This window comes from Notolabrus celidotus, chromosome 12 (genome assembly GCF_009762535.1).
Source record: "Notolabrus celidotus isolate fNotCel1 chromosome 12, fNotCel1.pri, whole genome shotgun sequence".
NCBI lineage: Eukaryota > Metazoa > Chordata > Actinopteri > Labriformes > Labridae > Notolabrus > Notolabrus celidotus.
This window is the reverse complement of record NC_048283.1, coordinates 29146680-29163139: the sequence shown is the minus strand read 5'-3', so window position 1 is coordinate 29163139 and position 16460 is coordinate 29146680. Positions and strand designations below refer to the sequence as shown.

Sequence of the window (16460 nt, the reverse complement as noted above, 5' to 3'; positions counted from 1 at the left end):
CCCAATCCCTCTGACCTCCATTCCCAACTCTTCCGGCTGATTACTCCTAATGTAATTTTAATTAAAAACTGTGGTGTCAAAGGGTTTAGCCTGCCTGAGAAGCGGGTGCAGATTGTGGCACAGTGGCAGACCCCTTCACTTGCATGAGAGGAAATGCATCCTGACATCGCCTGGGTGGTGCCAACACGACCGGAGCCAGGTTAAACAAAAAGGATTCAGGTCCATTTAGATGAAACAGTTTAACTTCATTCTAGGTGATCTGTGGGTCAAGCGTTTTCCTAAAGATGTCTGCTCCAGTGTCACTGACACTTCAGCACTGAGTCAGTTGGACTCAACCAATTGTTTTAAGCATACTATAAAAATCTCCATACCCTTCATTTCTTACAGGTCGAGGTAAAAAACTGAGCTACATCAGCATAATGAGGGTAAAGATGTTTGATATGAGATATTTTCACAGTCATTCTCCATTAGGAATCACCATGAAAATTACACCAAAATATCTACAATCCAGAAGAGGCCACCCAGCCGTGACTCATGTTAAATAAAAATACACATAGTTGACATTCACAGTAATCCCCTCAGTCAAATTTCACAGAGGTGACCTATGAAGGTGCCCCACAGCAGGACTCAACAGCAGAGGTCTGCCTGTATGTTTGTAATCCCCTCACTGGAGTCGTTAGATTATCTGTTCTCCATCGACCCTGAAGAGGCTCCCTGTGTCTCGGGCTTAAACACTCTCAGAAATCTCATCTCCACGCCCCATCTGCCGGCCGTACGATGTCTTGGAAGACACAGAGGAGTGGGGACTTAAGGCAGCAGTGGGAATCTTCTATATGCAGGGGAGAGGTGCCTGTGGAAAAACACACAATCTGATTTAGGCATGAAGATCATCATAACTAATTTAAGAATCAGTTTGAGTTTGTAAATGTTCAAACTGTCATCTGTGAGAGTCTGTCTCAGTATTTGTTGCAGGACAGGTTTCATGATGTTTGATACAACTCCTTCCTTTCACTGTCAACTTTTCTTTAACTGAACATTACTGTATTTAAGTATCAGACAAACATGAATCACACACTCATAACAATAGTTGTTGAGAGTCATATATGCAATAGGTGTCAGCGTTAATGACCCTTTAACATTCTCTGACAGGGGCCATTTTTTGAGGCCGTGGATGGACAGTTGGAGGAGCTGGTGGTTGGCCCGGAGCACTGAGGCATGTTGTAAGAGGGTTTAACTTTGCTAACCTCCTTCTGCCAGGTTCATGGGGTCCTGCTGCTTGGGTAATATTGGATCAGTGTTGGGAGCCTGTGCCCCTGCCATATCAACCAGCACGCCACCTGAGGGATCGAGCACTTGCCACACTGGAGCCAACTGGGCTTGATGCATACTTTTCTTGCTCTCTCCTCTTTACTCAGGGATGATATGATTCCTTCGTGACAGTATCTTACAGTTAATTTTTTCATTTTTGGTTTCCATGATACAAAACAAAAGTAACATATGTCAGAGTGAATATGTCAAAGGAATCAACAAATATCTTCTTGGTGTTGAGATTTGTATCTTTAAAAGCTGACCTCATCCATCTGACACAAAACAACTACAAACAATGTTTCCTGATAGCTGTTTGACTTCTGTTCTTTGCCTTCTAATCTCAGCAGATATCCTAAGATGATGTTAACTTGAAATCAATGACCATCTGAGACTTTATTGTCTCCATTCATCAACCTTTTTGTAATTTTGAAGTCAAACATGTATATACATGAAGACTAAGGTTTTTCTTGATGAGTAACATTTGGTTTCATAACACTGTCCCAGAATCTTACAGCAGTAACAGAAGCATGCAGGCTGATAAATAAAATGTCATTGCCAAGTACAATAGAATATGTTTAATAGATTTTCTGAATGGAGAACGTTCAATTAATTAAGATGCTGTTTTTCCTTATGAAGAATACCAGCTCTTTGAAGTTTGCTTGAAAGGGGAATAATTATCATCCATCAGCCTGTCTAATATCTAAGTGTGATGATGCCTTTCGAGCTGAAAACTGCTTTTGTATTTTCTGAATGCTGTGTATCAATTTTGTGAGGACTAGAAAATAATTTTAAGTCTTCATCAAATCTCATTTTCTTCTTAGCCAAAAAACATAAACTATTATGGATTCTTATTTCAAATGCATCATACTAACATATGGCCAAACTTTGAGGCCCATAATGTGAATTTATATTCACCTAATTTTATCAAGAAAATATCACTAATATTTTTATTTCTGCCAAGTTACCTTTAGGTGCATTTTATGGTTTCATAGACATATTACTTGCAGGCTGAAACAAATCAAACCAAGCTTGTGTTTTATTAACTATTAAAGAGATATTAAAACAGCATTTTTCTCTGATTTGGTTCAGTGCTTGTGCAACCACCCGCATGAGCCCCACTTGGCCTGCTGAGAAAATTTGGCAAGTGCTGTATAGTTTGGAGAGATCTGCTGTTATTAAAACCTGCAGATGCCCACCTGGTATATGGGGGTGGAAACAGAAGAATGTAATGTCTGAGAGTGTCTAGGTTGAACAAAAAAAAGGAACATTTTTTTTTTGCATTGAATGCAATTCATGGCTTGTGGTTTTGTTGGTCTTTTTCTAAGTAGTAATTGTTTTTTTTTTCCCTTTCTGGTCTTTGATGTAAAGATGAAAAGAACGTGCTTCTCTTTTGAGACGAGTGGCAACAAAGGTCAAACAGTTGTGAGAACTTTAGACAGAGGAGCCAGACGTTCACTGTATCCCTTCTGCTGTTGGTGTGTGTGGGTGAGTGTGATCTGTGAAGGCGCACTGGGTGTGTATGTGTGGTTTGGATGTGAAGGTGGGTAGCATACGCCTGCCTCTTAAAGACTACGCAGTCTCTAGGTGTGAATTTTGTCCTTTGTTTCAAGGTGGGTAAGTGTGTCTGTGAGTGTGTACCTGTCACTTTGGCTGCGCAGGTGGTCCCTCTGTTCATGAGATTCAGACAGCCGGTCCTTCTTACAACTGACTGTGGTCAGACTCACTGTGCACTTCATGATGCCTGTGGTTTAGGCTGACAAACAATGTGGTTGGATGATATACTTCCAATGGCGCGTTCTTTCACCTTTCTTTTGGCTCTATTTCACTCTTGTCAGCTAGTCCAAGAAAAAAAAATACATTCTTATGCATGTCACAAGAAAACAAAAAAACATTTATTTAAACAACAATTTACTTTTAAAACAATTTTACGAGTAGAATTGTATTGATCTATAAGGCATATCATTTAAATGCTGGTTATCAAGGCAGTACTTTACTTTGGTAGTATTTCACCATTTTATATCTCACAACTATATCATCTCACAACATTAAGCAACATTATATTACACATTGCTCCAACCTCGCTCACAATACTAACATTCTGGTGTCAGCTAGTTGACCTCAAGGTCCAATATTACAACATTAGTTTTCATCCAAGATGTTGCTGCTGTTTTAACTTTCATCCATACAATTTATTTGCCAATTTTTGTATGCATGTATGTATGTATGTATGTATGTATGTATGTATGTATGTATGTATGTGTGTGTGTGTGTGTGTGTGTGTGTGTGTGTGTGTGTGTGTGTGTGTGTGTGTGTGTGTGTGTGTGTATGTGTGTCTGTCTGTGTGTCTGTCTGTACTATTATCATTATCATTATTGTTGTTATTATGATTATTATTAGTGTAGTATCATATTAGTAAGTACTTGAAATATCAAGAATCAAGATGAATCAAAACAGCTTTTTTGCCAAGTGAGCTCACACACACAAGGAATTTGCAGTACTTACAACAAGAAAGTAGAGACAATAAATATTGAAAGCTAATAGAAAAATTCTAAGCAAAGATAAGGTTTGTAAAAAGAAATATAAAAGCACTTTTTATAGACATAAATACATTTTCCTAAGCCAGAGTGCACATTTTAGCAGATTAATATAATAATAAATTAAATAATAACATCCATTAACCACAACAGTTTCTGGTGAAAAGTATTAGTATCATGGGTCTCTTAAATACAGTGGTGGACAGTAACAGAGTAAATTTACTTGAGTACTTAAGTATATGTTTTGAGTATCTGTACTTTACTTGAGTATTATTTTTTGGGAACTTATTACTTTTACTCCACTACATTCAGAAGACAATTATTGTACTTTTTACTCCACTACATTTCTATCAGTGCTCTATTTACTCACTACTTTAGCTTTGGAGTCAGCTCATGAATTTCCTTCTCTTTTCTGAAATCTGATCCTAAGACAGTAAAATGTGTTTGTGTAGTTCTGTTTGTCTCAGTGGTTTAGTCGTACCTGTATATCGTGCGTCTCCACGGTTGAACGAGGAGCAAACACAGAGCACATTTCACTCAGATCAGGCAGTTCATGTAGAGGTGGTAATGATGGCTCTAATTCTCCACATGAGCACCCATGTCCATCTCTTCAGCCCGTGTTAGAGGTTTTTGAAATGAAGAATGATACGTATAGTGTTAAATGTTCCCTGTTTCCGACTCTGACCAAACATACAAACATTCACAGTCCAACCTGAGAAAGTGTGCTGAGCTACGTAACATTTGTTTCACTCCAGATGAACATTTAAACTAAGTTGTCTGTGCTTCGAGTAACTTATTTTATGTTTTTATTCTATAGTATAGTTTTTAGAGATTTCAAGTATTGTTTTCTAAATAATCATAATGTAACAGAATGAACTCCTATGTAGTCTTAAAGTTGGGGTTGGTAGTCAGATTTAGATACACTTTTTGTTATACTGGTTAAAATGATCTGTATGTCCTGATGGCAATCAATACATAATGTGTTTTTAAAAAAGAGCTAAAAAAAAGCTGCTATCTACAGCCGGAGTAAACCTGGGAAAACACCAACCAATCAGCCTTTTTTGGGTGCCAAAATTTTAAACCATTCAAATCCCGTCCTGCTGTTCTGCCCGCCTCCTGCGCGTACATTTCCCCGACGCTGTAGGGATGACGAGCCGATTCGTGAACACGTTGAGCTTTAATAACCGGTCACTGTCGGCCGTGATCACGACAACCAACAAAACAACAATCAATGTTTGAATGAATGAAGAACTTCTCCTCTTGTCTCTCCTGTCTCCAGCTCACACACTCTACACCTCTCCTGATGCCTTCACTAACCGTCAACACTGTAGGAATTAAGAGCATCTACACTGTAGGAATTAAGAGCATCTACACTGAACTCGTTTAACAAACATTAGAGCTGTTACAGTGTTATATGTGTTATAACTTTTCTCCTGATATCGTGTCACTGGTACAACTGGATGATGCTAGAATGACAGTTGTGAGTACTAACAGCAGCCATGTTTGTTTGTGTTTTTAACTTTCACTATGATAATGTTTTGGTGAGGACCGGTTTTGAATCAGTCACCATCATATGGTCGCAAGTCAGCGGCGCTCGTGCATGTGAGTCGTTTTGGAGGAGCTCTGAGGGAGGAGGGGAGGGGTTAGACGGAGTCCTGAGGAAATGCTACATTCAAATTCATGCTAGTTTTCCGAGACTGCCAACCCCAGCTTTAAGTATAAATAAGTTATCTTACAGTCGGACCCCCCTTTCTTTGATAGACTTTCCACAAGCTAAACTGTTACATGGTGTACAAAGGGCAGTGGGACTGTTTTGGTGAGGAGCGGCGTTCCAGCCGTCTCTTCCTTTGCGACTCTGGGATTTGTAGTTTTTGACGCTGCGTAACGACGTCAGCGGAAGTATTTTCAGCGTACGTGAGCTGGCCAGCTAGGTCACATTGGTTGTGTTTTGTAAGGTTTAAAAACATGGCTACAATGGAGGCAGCTAACGCAGGCATGTATTCATTATTCCTACTATCTTAAGGGCTTGGCTTTTAAATTAAACAACGTCACTAGTTCGTATTTTATAGATTGATTTGGTAACGAGCTCTCAGAGAAGACTACTCACCCAGGGATGTTTCCTCGTGAGGCTAACGCTAGCAATACATGTAACCTCAAATGTCTTACGTTGTCTCTATACTGCAAATTATGATTTAACTTAACCACCTTCTGCAGCTGTTGATACGTTTAAATGCTGTCTCTATGAAGTGGTGTAGCGGAAGTCATATTAACTTAAAAGAAGAATGTGGTGTAATGATGAAGCTGACCGTGGTTTTGATGGTTCACTTGTCTTCCCTCTGCCCTGCTTCTTCAGAGGAGGTCCACCTGAGACATGTGGAGACTGATGTCCTCATCCCAAAGATGATGAGGGAGAAAGCAAAGGAACGCTGCGTCGAGAAAGTTGAAGGTGTGTGTTTGTATCTGTGGGGCTGATGGTGACATTGCACATGCTTCCTACCCAAAGCTCATGTCACAAGTCAAATGAATTGCAAAATTAGAAGCTCAGAATGACTGCCTGACTTTCAACAGGCTGGTAATATTATCACCAGATATTAAAATGCATTCCATTTACAATGTATCTTTATTGATACGCCTTCATGTGTTGCTTTATTTCCTAATATAAGCTTAAAGTCTGTTGATTATTATTAGGGATGTAAGGATACACTCAACCCAGGATTCAATTCCAATCCCAATTTTTGGTTCACGATATGATTCACTGACGACTCTAACAATTTTCAAGAAAACTGGATTGAACTCAAAAATTTAAATAAGTATTATTTTATTTCAATTCTCAGATATGGACAGTTGCAATATATATTTTTTCTCTTATATTTTTTTGTAAACACAGTAATCCTTTTTCATTTTTAAGGTGTGTTGTAACTCAAATAAAACCACTACACACTTTTTTCAGCACCTTGCAAAAAAACTCAAAATGACAGTACAAAAATACCTTGTTGGAAAACTTCAGACCAATATAGAGAAATGGAAAGTGAACAATTCCCAAATGAAAGTATTAAATATTAAAACAAATAAGGTAAATCTCTGTAAATTAGGGATGTAAATTTCAAGTATTCTCCATGATCGATCTTTGATTTAGGGGAAAAAAACGCATTTGGCATTATTTTTGACATTGAAAACATGCACGTTTTTTTAATGATTAAACAATAACTGATCGTAAACATTTCCAAATTTTCCTTCACGACACAGTGTATATTACTGACAGTATTAAAGAGCTACGGATCATATTGAAGTGTTCAAAATGTTAAACACTCTGAATATCAACATGTGGAGCAGGCTCATAATCTCAGTGGATGCATGGTCATAGAGTGAAGACTCAGACTACAACATGTGGATTTACTGCAACAGGACAACCGAACAGAATCAGATTCTAGACTCACAGTGTCCAGTTTTCTCATTCTTATTGAGAAAAATAAGCATGTGTACTTGGTCAGGTGTCAGCCGGGAGCGCAACCAGGTCATAATCAGTCAGGCAATGGTAAAAAAAAGCGCTCGTGGAGACCTGTCACTCAGCTGCAACCCCCAGCTGAGCGTCTCTGCTGTGAGCAACAACTTCAGTCAGCTGGTTCACATCAAAACATGCTTTAAACTTAAACACCTCCACTCAGCGAGTGACGAGAGAGCAGCGCAAGAGACTTCATGATGTTGAACAAGCAGAGTATAATGCAGATAGTGCCTTCTACTGTTTAATATTAATATCCCAATACAAGTTTTGTTGAATCGATTTTAATCCACCCTTATTTGTATCAATTTTTACTGATTTGCGATTTATCGTTACATCCCTAATTATTATACATGTCCTGACTAAATTTATGTGCCACAAATCAAAAGTTTTTTGTAAAGGAACTTGACATGCCATAACCGTTGATGCACAGGTGTGTTTATGTAATGAAACCCATAGTTCCTAGGGGGAGGACCCCTCGACCCCTCAAATAAAATTATATTTCAAACAACTTTGCTTTTAGCTGTATAAATTAACAAAGTATGTGTATGTCCAATTGGAACTATTTATTATTAAATAAACCTCAAGGAAGCTACTAAATGCCACTAGCAGTAAGAAAGTGCTCTGTTGCATGAACTGGGGTCAGATCAAAAAGCTGTGGCTTGCACATTCCAACAACAATTCAGGCTCAGGATATTTTTTGACTTTAAACCCCACAGAGCTGCTGGCGCTGTTTTAGATGGTGCTATATTTCATCACAGATGGATTCACTGAATCAACACGTGAGAGGAGATAAGCGCGAGTAGCAAAGACGTTTCAACACGGCTTTAAAATCCTTTTGAACTCGAAAAGCTGTGGCAGAGATCGGCCGGTGTTTTGGTGTACACCACGACCCTGTTAACTGGAGACTTTCAGCCGGATACATCCCTCATAAACGTCTTTAGACGATCATTAAATATAAATCATTAAATATGCATTCCCAGGAATTCCCTCTGTGTTTCAACAGCTGTGTAAACTCCACAAACACTGACACGTTCAGCTAAAGGTCTCCAGTTTACAGGTTCACTTTTAAAACCGTAACACCGGGAGAAACGCATTCACGGCTGTTAAATTAGGTGAATCACAGCTTCTTCTTTTGAAAAGTACACACACATACAAAAAAGGTAGAACAAATGAGAGAAAGAGAAATCAAGTGAATCACAGATGTGTGTGATGTTATTGTGGACGGCGGGCGGAATAAAAAGACTGTGGTTAATCTACCAATCAGAAACGTTCAGCATTGCAGGCCCTGCCCCCCAAAAGTCCTGGGACCTTTGAAAAGTACTACCCCCCTAGCAGGGGCTTTTTAGGGGGGAGATTATCTACCCCTGAACTAAATGTAGACCCTGGGTCCACCGGTCGAAACGCGAGTAGTTCCGGGGTAAAGTTCCTCTGGTCGAAAAATGCCTTTTATATAAGGTGTGGCCACCATTAAAAAAAAACAACCTTACTCTTACTGAAGACCAATGGGTAAACACAACATGATGTATATGACATGTGTGGCACTGAGTAAGTGTGCTGGTGTATCTTCTTTTTCTTAATTCATAAGTCTTGCAAACTTTTCCGTGCCTTTAACTTTAGACTAAATATGGCTAACATCTCTCCTGCTGCCTTTAACACACATTTTAATGAGCCTTTATTGAGTAGCAGGCCAAAAGGCATGCTAACAGTTGCCCCTTCATCTGCATGGAAACAATAACTGCAGCTTTGCAAACATGTACCCTGTGAACAACACATAAGCCAGATGCTGACTAGGTTTTGTGGTTTTTTCTTGTGATCTGATGACTGCCTGTTTAAGGCCCGGTGTGCTTCTCATGCTGAGAGACACTGCACATGCAGCCTGAGGTGATTGGACAGACAGTAGATGCGTGGGTTATGGAAACCCCCCTCTCTTTACTAGCTTCTCATCCCACTCACTTTCACACCTCTTTGCTCGCCCTCTAATTTTATTCTGTATGTTTATGTCTGCACTGGGCTCCTGCGTGTGTGTATGATTCTGAACTGTGAAAAAAAACCTATGAGCACGTTTTCCTGTGTTATCTTTCTTTGCAAATATGCCTCTAACACCCTGTGTATTTAAGGCTTTGTTGTTTCAACTGAAAAGTACGAATGCACTCGGAGCATACTTATCTGAACAACCTGCATACTCAATAAGTGACTATTTCATGAGACCCTTTAATTCCTCTAAATCAAGGAGAAGGCCAGTTGGCAAAGCACCATTTTCACTTTGAGTAAAGAAACAGTGGCTGCAAAATTACAAACATATGTCCTGTCACCGCAGCATATTAAGAAGCAGCTATTTTTCTTTATGACTAAAGCAGCTACAAATTAGATTTTTGAATATCTTAGGTCTGTCTCAAAACTTCCTAAAACCAAAACACTTCTGAAAATCACAAAAAAAGTGGAAATGGTAATTTCCCCTGAATGCATATTTTCATCTTCTTTTTCACAGTTCACTTATTTCATTCATTATTTAGGAAAGCAAAATCATGTTCAATGTCCTAAAATCTTTGTTCGACCACATTCTTTATTATAATTTTACAATTTGAACCTGCAAAGGTGCATACACCGCTAAAGCCTCTAGCTTCTTACCAAACTACGCCCCTGCATCTCTATAAATGGTGAAAAACAGCTTGCACCTTTCTTTGAAAAGGCCTCCCCTGACATGAAGCTGCTCTCTTAGATCTGCCGTCTGTACAGCTGCGATCTGAAGGGCAACCCTCTGCAGCCTCCATTAGTGCCATGGGACATGGATGAGGCGTTGGCTGATTAGATTAGTCGCACTCTTCTGCCTTTCTAAATTGGTTTTGCTGTTGTTGTTTTTTCACATCTGCATTCTGATGAAAGTGTCTGTGTGATAACCATACTGATGCCACTGATCAAAGTAATTATGATATCAGTTGTTTGAAAGCAGCAGTTTTTTAATTAAGTCCTTTGGAAAGAGCTTGCTAACAAGGTGAAGACTCAAAGTCCTCAGCACCTTGTTTTCACTGAAGACCATGGACGTTTAATTTGGAAAACCCCATTAGCCAGGGCACAGTGTTAAAGCCTCTGGTAACCCACATCAATAAAAATGTTCTAGCTATGATATTTCAGACCATATACTAAAAACATGTATAAATATTTAATGTTTTCCTAACTGCGGTTATTTGCGGAAACTGTAGAACGTGGTTGAGTTGAGCTGTGTGGCTAAAGCAGTCCTGCACATACTACGCTCATTTCCCCAGGACCGGATCACTAACTTTACCCAGGACCGGATCACTAACTATCCTCAGGACCGGTCCACTAACTTTCCCCAGGACTGGTTCACTAACTTTCCCCAGGACCGGTTCACTAACTTTCCTCAGGACCGGTTCACTAACTATCCCCACGACCGGTCCACTAACTATCCCCACGACCGGTCCACTAACTTTCCCCAGGACCGGTTCACTAACTTTACCCAGGACCGGTTCACTAACTTTACCCAGGACCAGTTCACTAACTTTCCCCAGGACCGGTTCACTAACTTTATCCAGGACCGATTCACTAACTTTCCTCAGGATCAGTTCACTAACTTTCTCCAGGACCGGTTCACTAACTTTCCCCAGGACCGGTCCACTAACTTTCCCTAGGACTAGTTCACTAACTTTCCCTAGGACTAGTTCACTAACTTTCCCCAGGGCCGGTCCGCTAACTTTCCCCAGGACCGGTTCACTAACTTTACCCAGGACTAGTTCACTAACTTTCCCCAGGACCAGTTCACTAACTTTCCTCAGGACCGATTCACTAACTTTCCTCAGGACCGATTCACTAACTTTCCTCAGGACCGGTTCACTAACTTTCCCCAGGACTGGTTCACTAACTTTCCCCAGGACTGGTTCACTAACTTTCCCCAGGACCGGTTCACTAACTTTCCTCAGGACCGGTTCACTAACTATCCCCACGACCGGTCCACTAACTATCCCCACGACCGGTCCACTAACTTTCCCCAGGACCGGTTCACTAACTTTACCCAGGACCGGTTCACTAACTTTACCCAGGACCAGTTCACTAACTTTCCCCAGGACCGGTTCACTAACTTTACCCAGGACCGATTCACTAACTTTCCTCAGGACCAGTTCACTAACTTTCTCCAGGACCGGTTCAATAACTTTCCCCACAACCGGTCCACTAACTTTCCCTAGGACTAGTTCACTAACTTTCCCTAGGACTAGTTCACTAACTTGCCCCAGGGCCGGTCCGCTAACTTTCCCCAGGACCGGTTCACTAACTTTACCCAGGACTAGTTCACTAACTTTCCCCAGGTCCGGTTCACTAACTTTACCCAGGACTAGTTCACTAACTTTCCCCAGGACCAGTTCACTAACTTTCGTCAGGACCGATTCACTAACTTTCGTCAGGACCGATTCACTAACTTTCCTCAGGACCGATTCACTAACTTTCCTCAGGACCGGATCACTAACTTCCCCCCAGGACCGGTTCACTAACTTTCCTCAGGACCGATTCACTTACTATCTCCAGGACTGGTTCACTAACTTTCCCCAGGACCAGTTCACTAACTCTCCCCAGGACCGGTTCACTAACAGTTCCCAGATCGATTTACTAACTTTCCTCAGGACTGGTTCACTAACTTTCCTCAGGACCGGTTCACTAACAGTCCCCAGATCGATTTACTAACTTTCCTCAGGACTGGTTCACTAACTTTCCTCAGGACCGGTTCACTAACAGTCCCCAGATCGATTTACTAACTTTCCTCAGGACTGGTCCACTAACTTTCCTCAGGACCGATTCACTAACTTTCCTCAGGACTGGTTCACTAACTTTCCCCAGGACCAGTTCACTAACTCTCCCCAGGACCGGTTCACTAACAGTCCCCAGATCGATTTACTAACTTTCCTCAGGACTGGTTCACCAACTTTCCTCAGGACCGGTTCACTAACAGTCCCCAGATTGATGTACTAACTTTCCTCAGGACTGGTTCACTAACTTTCCTCAGGACCGGTTCACTAACAGTCCCCAGATTGATGTACTAACTTTCCTCAGGACTGGTTCACTAACTTTCCTCAGGACCGGTTCACTAACAGTCCCCAGATCGGTTCACTAACTTTCCCCAAACAGCTCAGAGTTTAGTCAAACAGCTCCTCTGCATGCACATACTACACTTCAGCCTCCTCTGCTCCAGGCATCCCATGGTCCTGATGCCCCGGAGACTACGGAGTGATAAAACTAATAAATTATATAAGTCCTGATTCTGAAGTATTTTGTGACTCAGCACTCAGAGACCATTGTAAATGAATCATTTTCAGATTCTGGAGTTTGTATGTCTTTAGATTCAGAGTTAGACGGCTCAAACATGCAGGCTGTGAACTCTCTTGACCTGTCAATCAAAAAGTTAGCGGACACGCCCACATAGTTTCTTTTTAGAGTTGTGGATGTTTATTTTCACTCAGATTGTTGTTGAAGCTTGATTACACATTACATTTTTCTATTCTATATGCATTTTAAATATTCCATTTACGTTTCCAGAGGCTTTTAAAACAAACGGCATATGACCTGTTAAATATTCGTCAAGCCAAATTTGCACAGTTGTAAGTCTGTTGTGTGCCTACTGTTTAAAATAACCAGTCCGTGCTTTTTTTCTATGATATTAAACATTTAACATCTCTAAAAACGTCCAGTAATTTGCAGAACTGTTCTAGTCTTGTGTGGTTTTCTAAAAGCCATACTCCGATGGCTTGTCTGTGACGTGTTGGTTTCCTAAAATGTGCTACAAGTCGATTTGCAGTGGTCTTGACTGTGAGGGGCTGTAACCTGCTGGTGACAGAAAACTGAGCCTGCACTCAGTCTGTCACTTCTCTCTGAAGGATGGTGGGTGGCAGTGGGTAACAGCAAATTGTCGCCATCGGGCCAGTTTTCAGAACCAATGCATCTTGGGGATGGTCTAGTGTAGTTGCTGGTTATGCCAATGGTTCCCAGTATATATACTGAGTATATATGTGGAGAGCATCTCTATATGTTTAATTTACAAATGTCCCGCAGTACTTCAGATGAGGGGGAACTTAGACGGTTAGGCTTCAGGGTGAGAACAACCTCTGCCATCACTGCATGGAGTGCATCTCCTCTGTGGTTAGGCTTCTTGTCCCTCTTCCTTCCTAAACTGTTCCAAGAGCTGGTGCCTGTCAAAGTAAATTAACTTGAGGGCAACCTAGGGTAGAACATTCAGATGATTATCAAACTGTTTCATCTTTTCCATGTAACTGCCGAGCAAGCTAAAACAAAAAGATGGATGTTTGAAACCTTCAGATTGGACAGAAAGAAAGGTAGGATAGTTGTTGCATTGGCCTTAGGAGGCAACAAATCCTGCACTGATCATAAAGTTGCAGACAGAGTGACAAACAACTGCAGAATGTGCCAACCTTGGACCTGCAAGTAAAATCCAGAAACACCTCTTTAGTGCACTTGACCTGAACACCAGGCTCACAGCCAAACATTCAGAGAGGCACAATATTAACTACCATGTGATATTTATATGAAACCAACATTATTTCTTTGATATATCCTCCCTACATGAGAGACTGGTGATGCATGAGATATCCACTTTTATAACTTTCTAGCAGTCAGGTGTGAATGATACACAAACCTTGATAAATTGTCAGCACTTCAGGCATGTTAATATTTGTGGTTGGCTGCTGAATCTTTAAAAGCCGATGTGGAAACTGGGCAACCACAGATACAACCGTTCTGTAGCAGCTTTAGCTAAGCTTAGTTCTTTGGTGAACGTGGAAACATGGGTTCAAGCTTGATAAGATTCTTGGTAGCATGACCTGTGACCATGGTCCTTGTTGTGGTGGAGCGCTAAGATGAGACCCACCTCGGTTTGCTTGCGGCTATGTGTTTTATGTCTGTGCTTGGACTTAAGAGTCATTAGGTGAAAGGATGCAAACAGACTTGGAGTGTTTCAACTTTTGAGCCTCTTTTTGTCATCTCTCTTTTCCAGCCTTCAACCTTTGCTGTAAAGACTCTGGTTTCTTCATGGTGTTTAAGTGTCGAGAGGAGAACGCAGCACTTAAGGAGTGTCTGACAGTACAGTGAGTATTTTACACTTCCCTCCCCTACACTCACACATTGAGGTGGCTGCCAGTGTAGAACTGAACCACGTGTTATCTCACCAATATCTTGTACATGTGCTTACCTGCACTCAGCCGCCGTGCACATACTCTTTTGCACATCAGGTGTCAGTAGTCTAAAAAACAAATGATGACGAGTCTACATTCATTCTGTGAAATAAATACTGAACTCTCTGTCTTCCACCAGCTACAGGGACCCGGTTTTCTTTGAGGAGTGTAAGCAGGAATACATCCAAGAGAAACTGGAGTTTCTGAAGACAGGGATCCCATCAAAGAACAGGAAACAAAAACTGCCAACAAGCATGTAATAAACAACATGGTATCCCAAAGCAACTTCCTTCATTTGAAGCTGACGGGGCAGTGTGTGAGGCTTTGGCTAGAACCAGCACCAAGTCTACAAAAGATATTTGGTCACCTGGCAGGATTTACTACTTATGTATACTAAAGTCACAAGCCTGTGCTTTTTATTTCAATCTGTCATATTTTGACTGAAACTCCCTTGGTAAGCAAGGTTTATATCTAAATATATACCTGCTCATGGTTTTTCCAGAAAGCCAGAATTATCTCCCTTTATAGATTTCAATCTACAGAACTGACTTTGCATTTACTGATTTTCTCATTGATTTATAAAGATCTGATCAAGGCACAGTCAGCTCCTGTACCTCAACCTGAAATACTCAAGGCTTCATAGGTGAGCATTAATTGATGTGTCAGATATCTGTATGTGCAATCACAGCACTGTGGTATGGAACAGTCTCTCAAGTTGCTTTTGCCTGTCGCTACACTTAAGTCATCTTATGAGAAAAGTGTATAATAACATACAAAGAACTTAAAAAAGGCTTGGAAGTTTAAGATACTTGAACTATGTAAATAAGAGAGATCTGACATTTAATCAAGTAATGAAGAGTTTGAGATCAGTGTGACGTATGCAGTGTAATGTGAAATGTAAATAAAAATAATTCAGTATCTGTAAAGTGTGAATTTTTGGTAAATTTTACTTTTTCAGATTAAAATGATTAATTTTCCGCAGGGTTCTTTTCACAGTCTTCACAAAATAGAACCGATAACTTATCTTAGACTTTTAATTGGTCCATTAGCATGAACTGTATGCTTAGGGACAAATGTAATTAAATGTATTGAAAATTAAGTCATCATTTCTTTGAGTGGTCACACATCATGACTTAGATTGTGTTAAATGTATTATTTAGGCCAATTTCAGATGCATTCTATACTAATTAGGAAAGAGTGGGCCAGGCGTCTGTCTTTCAAACAACATCATTTTATTTATTTTTATTGTTATTTAAAATGATTTTTAAGAGTAACTATCATCTATTGACCATGTGCATAAAAACTAGTGATCAATATCAACATGATTTTCTGTCTTGGTTACCTGTTTGAAATTCTTATGCTTTTACAGGAGGCAGACTTCTCAGGCCTCTAATATACACTACCAGTCAAAAGTTTGGACACACCTTCTCATTCAATGGGTTTGATTTATTTTAATTATTTTCAACATTGTAGATTAATACTGAAGACATCAAAACTATGAAATAATCTGGTTTTGCCATAATATGGATTACAACATTAGTCAAATAGGGCGATCCATTGCGTATTAACCCTACCTCTGAACAACACAACTGATGGTCTCAAACACATTAAGAAGGCAAGTCATTCTACAAATGAACTCTTGACAAGGCTCATGTTAATTAGAAACCATTCCAGGAGACCACTTCATGAAGCAGACTGAGAGAATACCAAGAGTGTGCAAAGCTGTCATGAAGGAAAAAGGGGGCTACTTTACAGAATCTAAAATATAAAACAGATTCTGGTTTAACACTTTTCTGTTCATTAAATAGTTCCATATATGTTCTTTCATAGTTTTGATGTATTCAGTATTAATCTACTGTGTTTAAAATAATTAATATAAATACAAACCCTTGAATGAGAAGGTGTTTCCAAACTTTTGACTGGTAG

General features: G+C 40.2%; 1 protein-coding gene and 1 long non-coding RNA gene across 2 annotated transcripts; one reads left to right on the top strand and one right to left on the bottom strand.

Moving 5' to 3' along the window:
• Positions 1-71: 71 nt before the first annotated feature.
• LOC117823574 lies at positions 72-4374 on the bottom strand. The gene is made up of 3 exons (XR_004633429.1): positions 4324-4374; positions 2947-3143; positions 72-850 (listed from the first exon to the last, which is right to left on the bottom strand). It is a non-coding gene; the product is annotated as an uncharacterized LOC117823574 (long non-coding RNA).
• Positions 4375-5442: 1068 nt separating this feature from the next.
• Positions 5443-15460, top strand: cmc1 (C-x(9)-C motif containing 1). Its single transcript, XM_034698806.1, has 4 exons — positions 5443-5835; positions 6196-6288; positions 14357-14447; positions 14674-15460. The coding sequence occupies exons 1-4, from the start codon at positions 5808-5810 to the stop codon at positions 14792-14794; spliced, it is 333 nt and encodes a 110-aa protein (XP_034554697.1). The 5' UTR covers positions 5443-5807; the 3' UTR covers positions 14795-15460.
• Positions 15461-16460: the final 1000 nt, after the last annotated feature.

Coding starts and splice junctions, on each gene's coding strand:
- cmc1 (XM_034698806.1), top strand. CDS start 5,808: ATGGCTACAATGGAGGCAGCTAACGCAG. Junction 6,289..14,356: donor CTGCGTCGAGAAAGTTGAAG/GTGTGTGTTTGT, acceptor TCTCTTTTCCAG/CCTTCAACCTTTGCTGTAAA. Junction 14,448..14,673: donor AAGGAGTGTCTGACAGTACA/GTGAGTATTTTA, acceptor GTCTTCCACCAG/CTACAGGGACCCGGTTTTCT.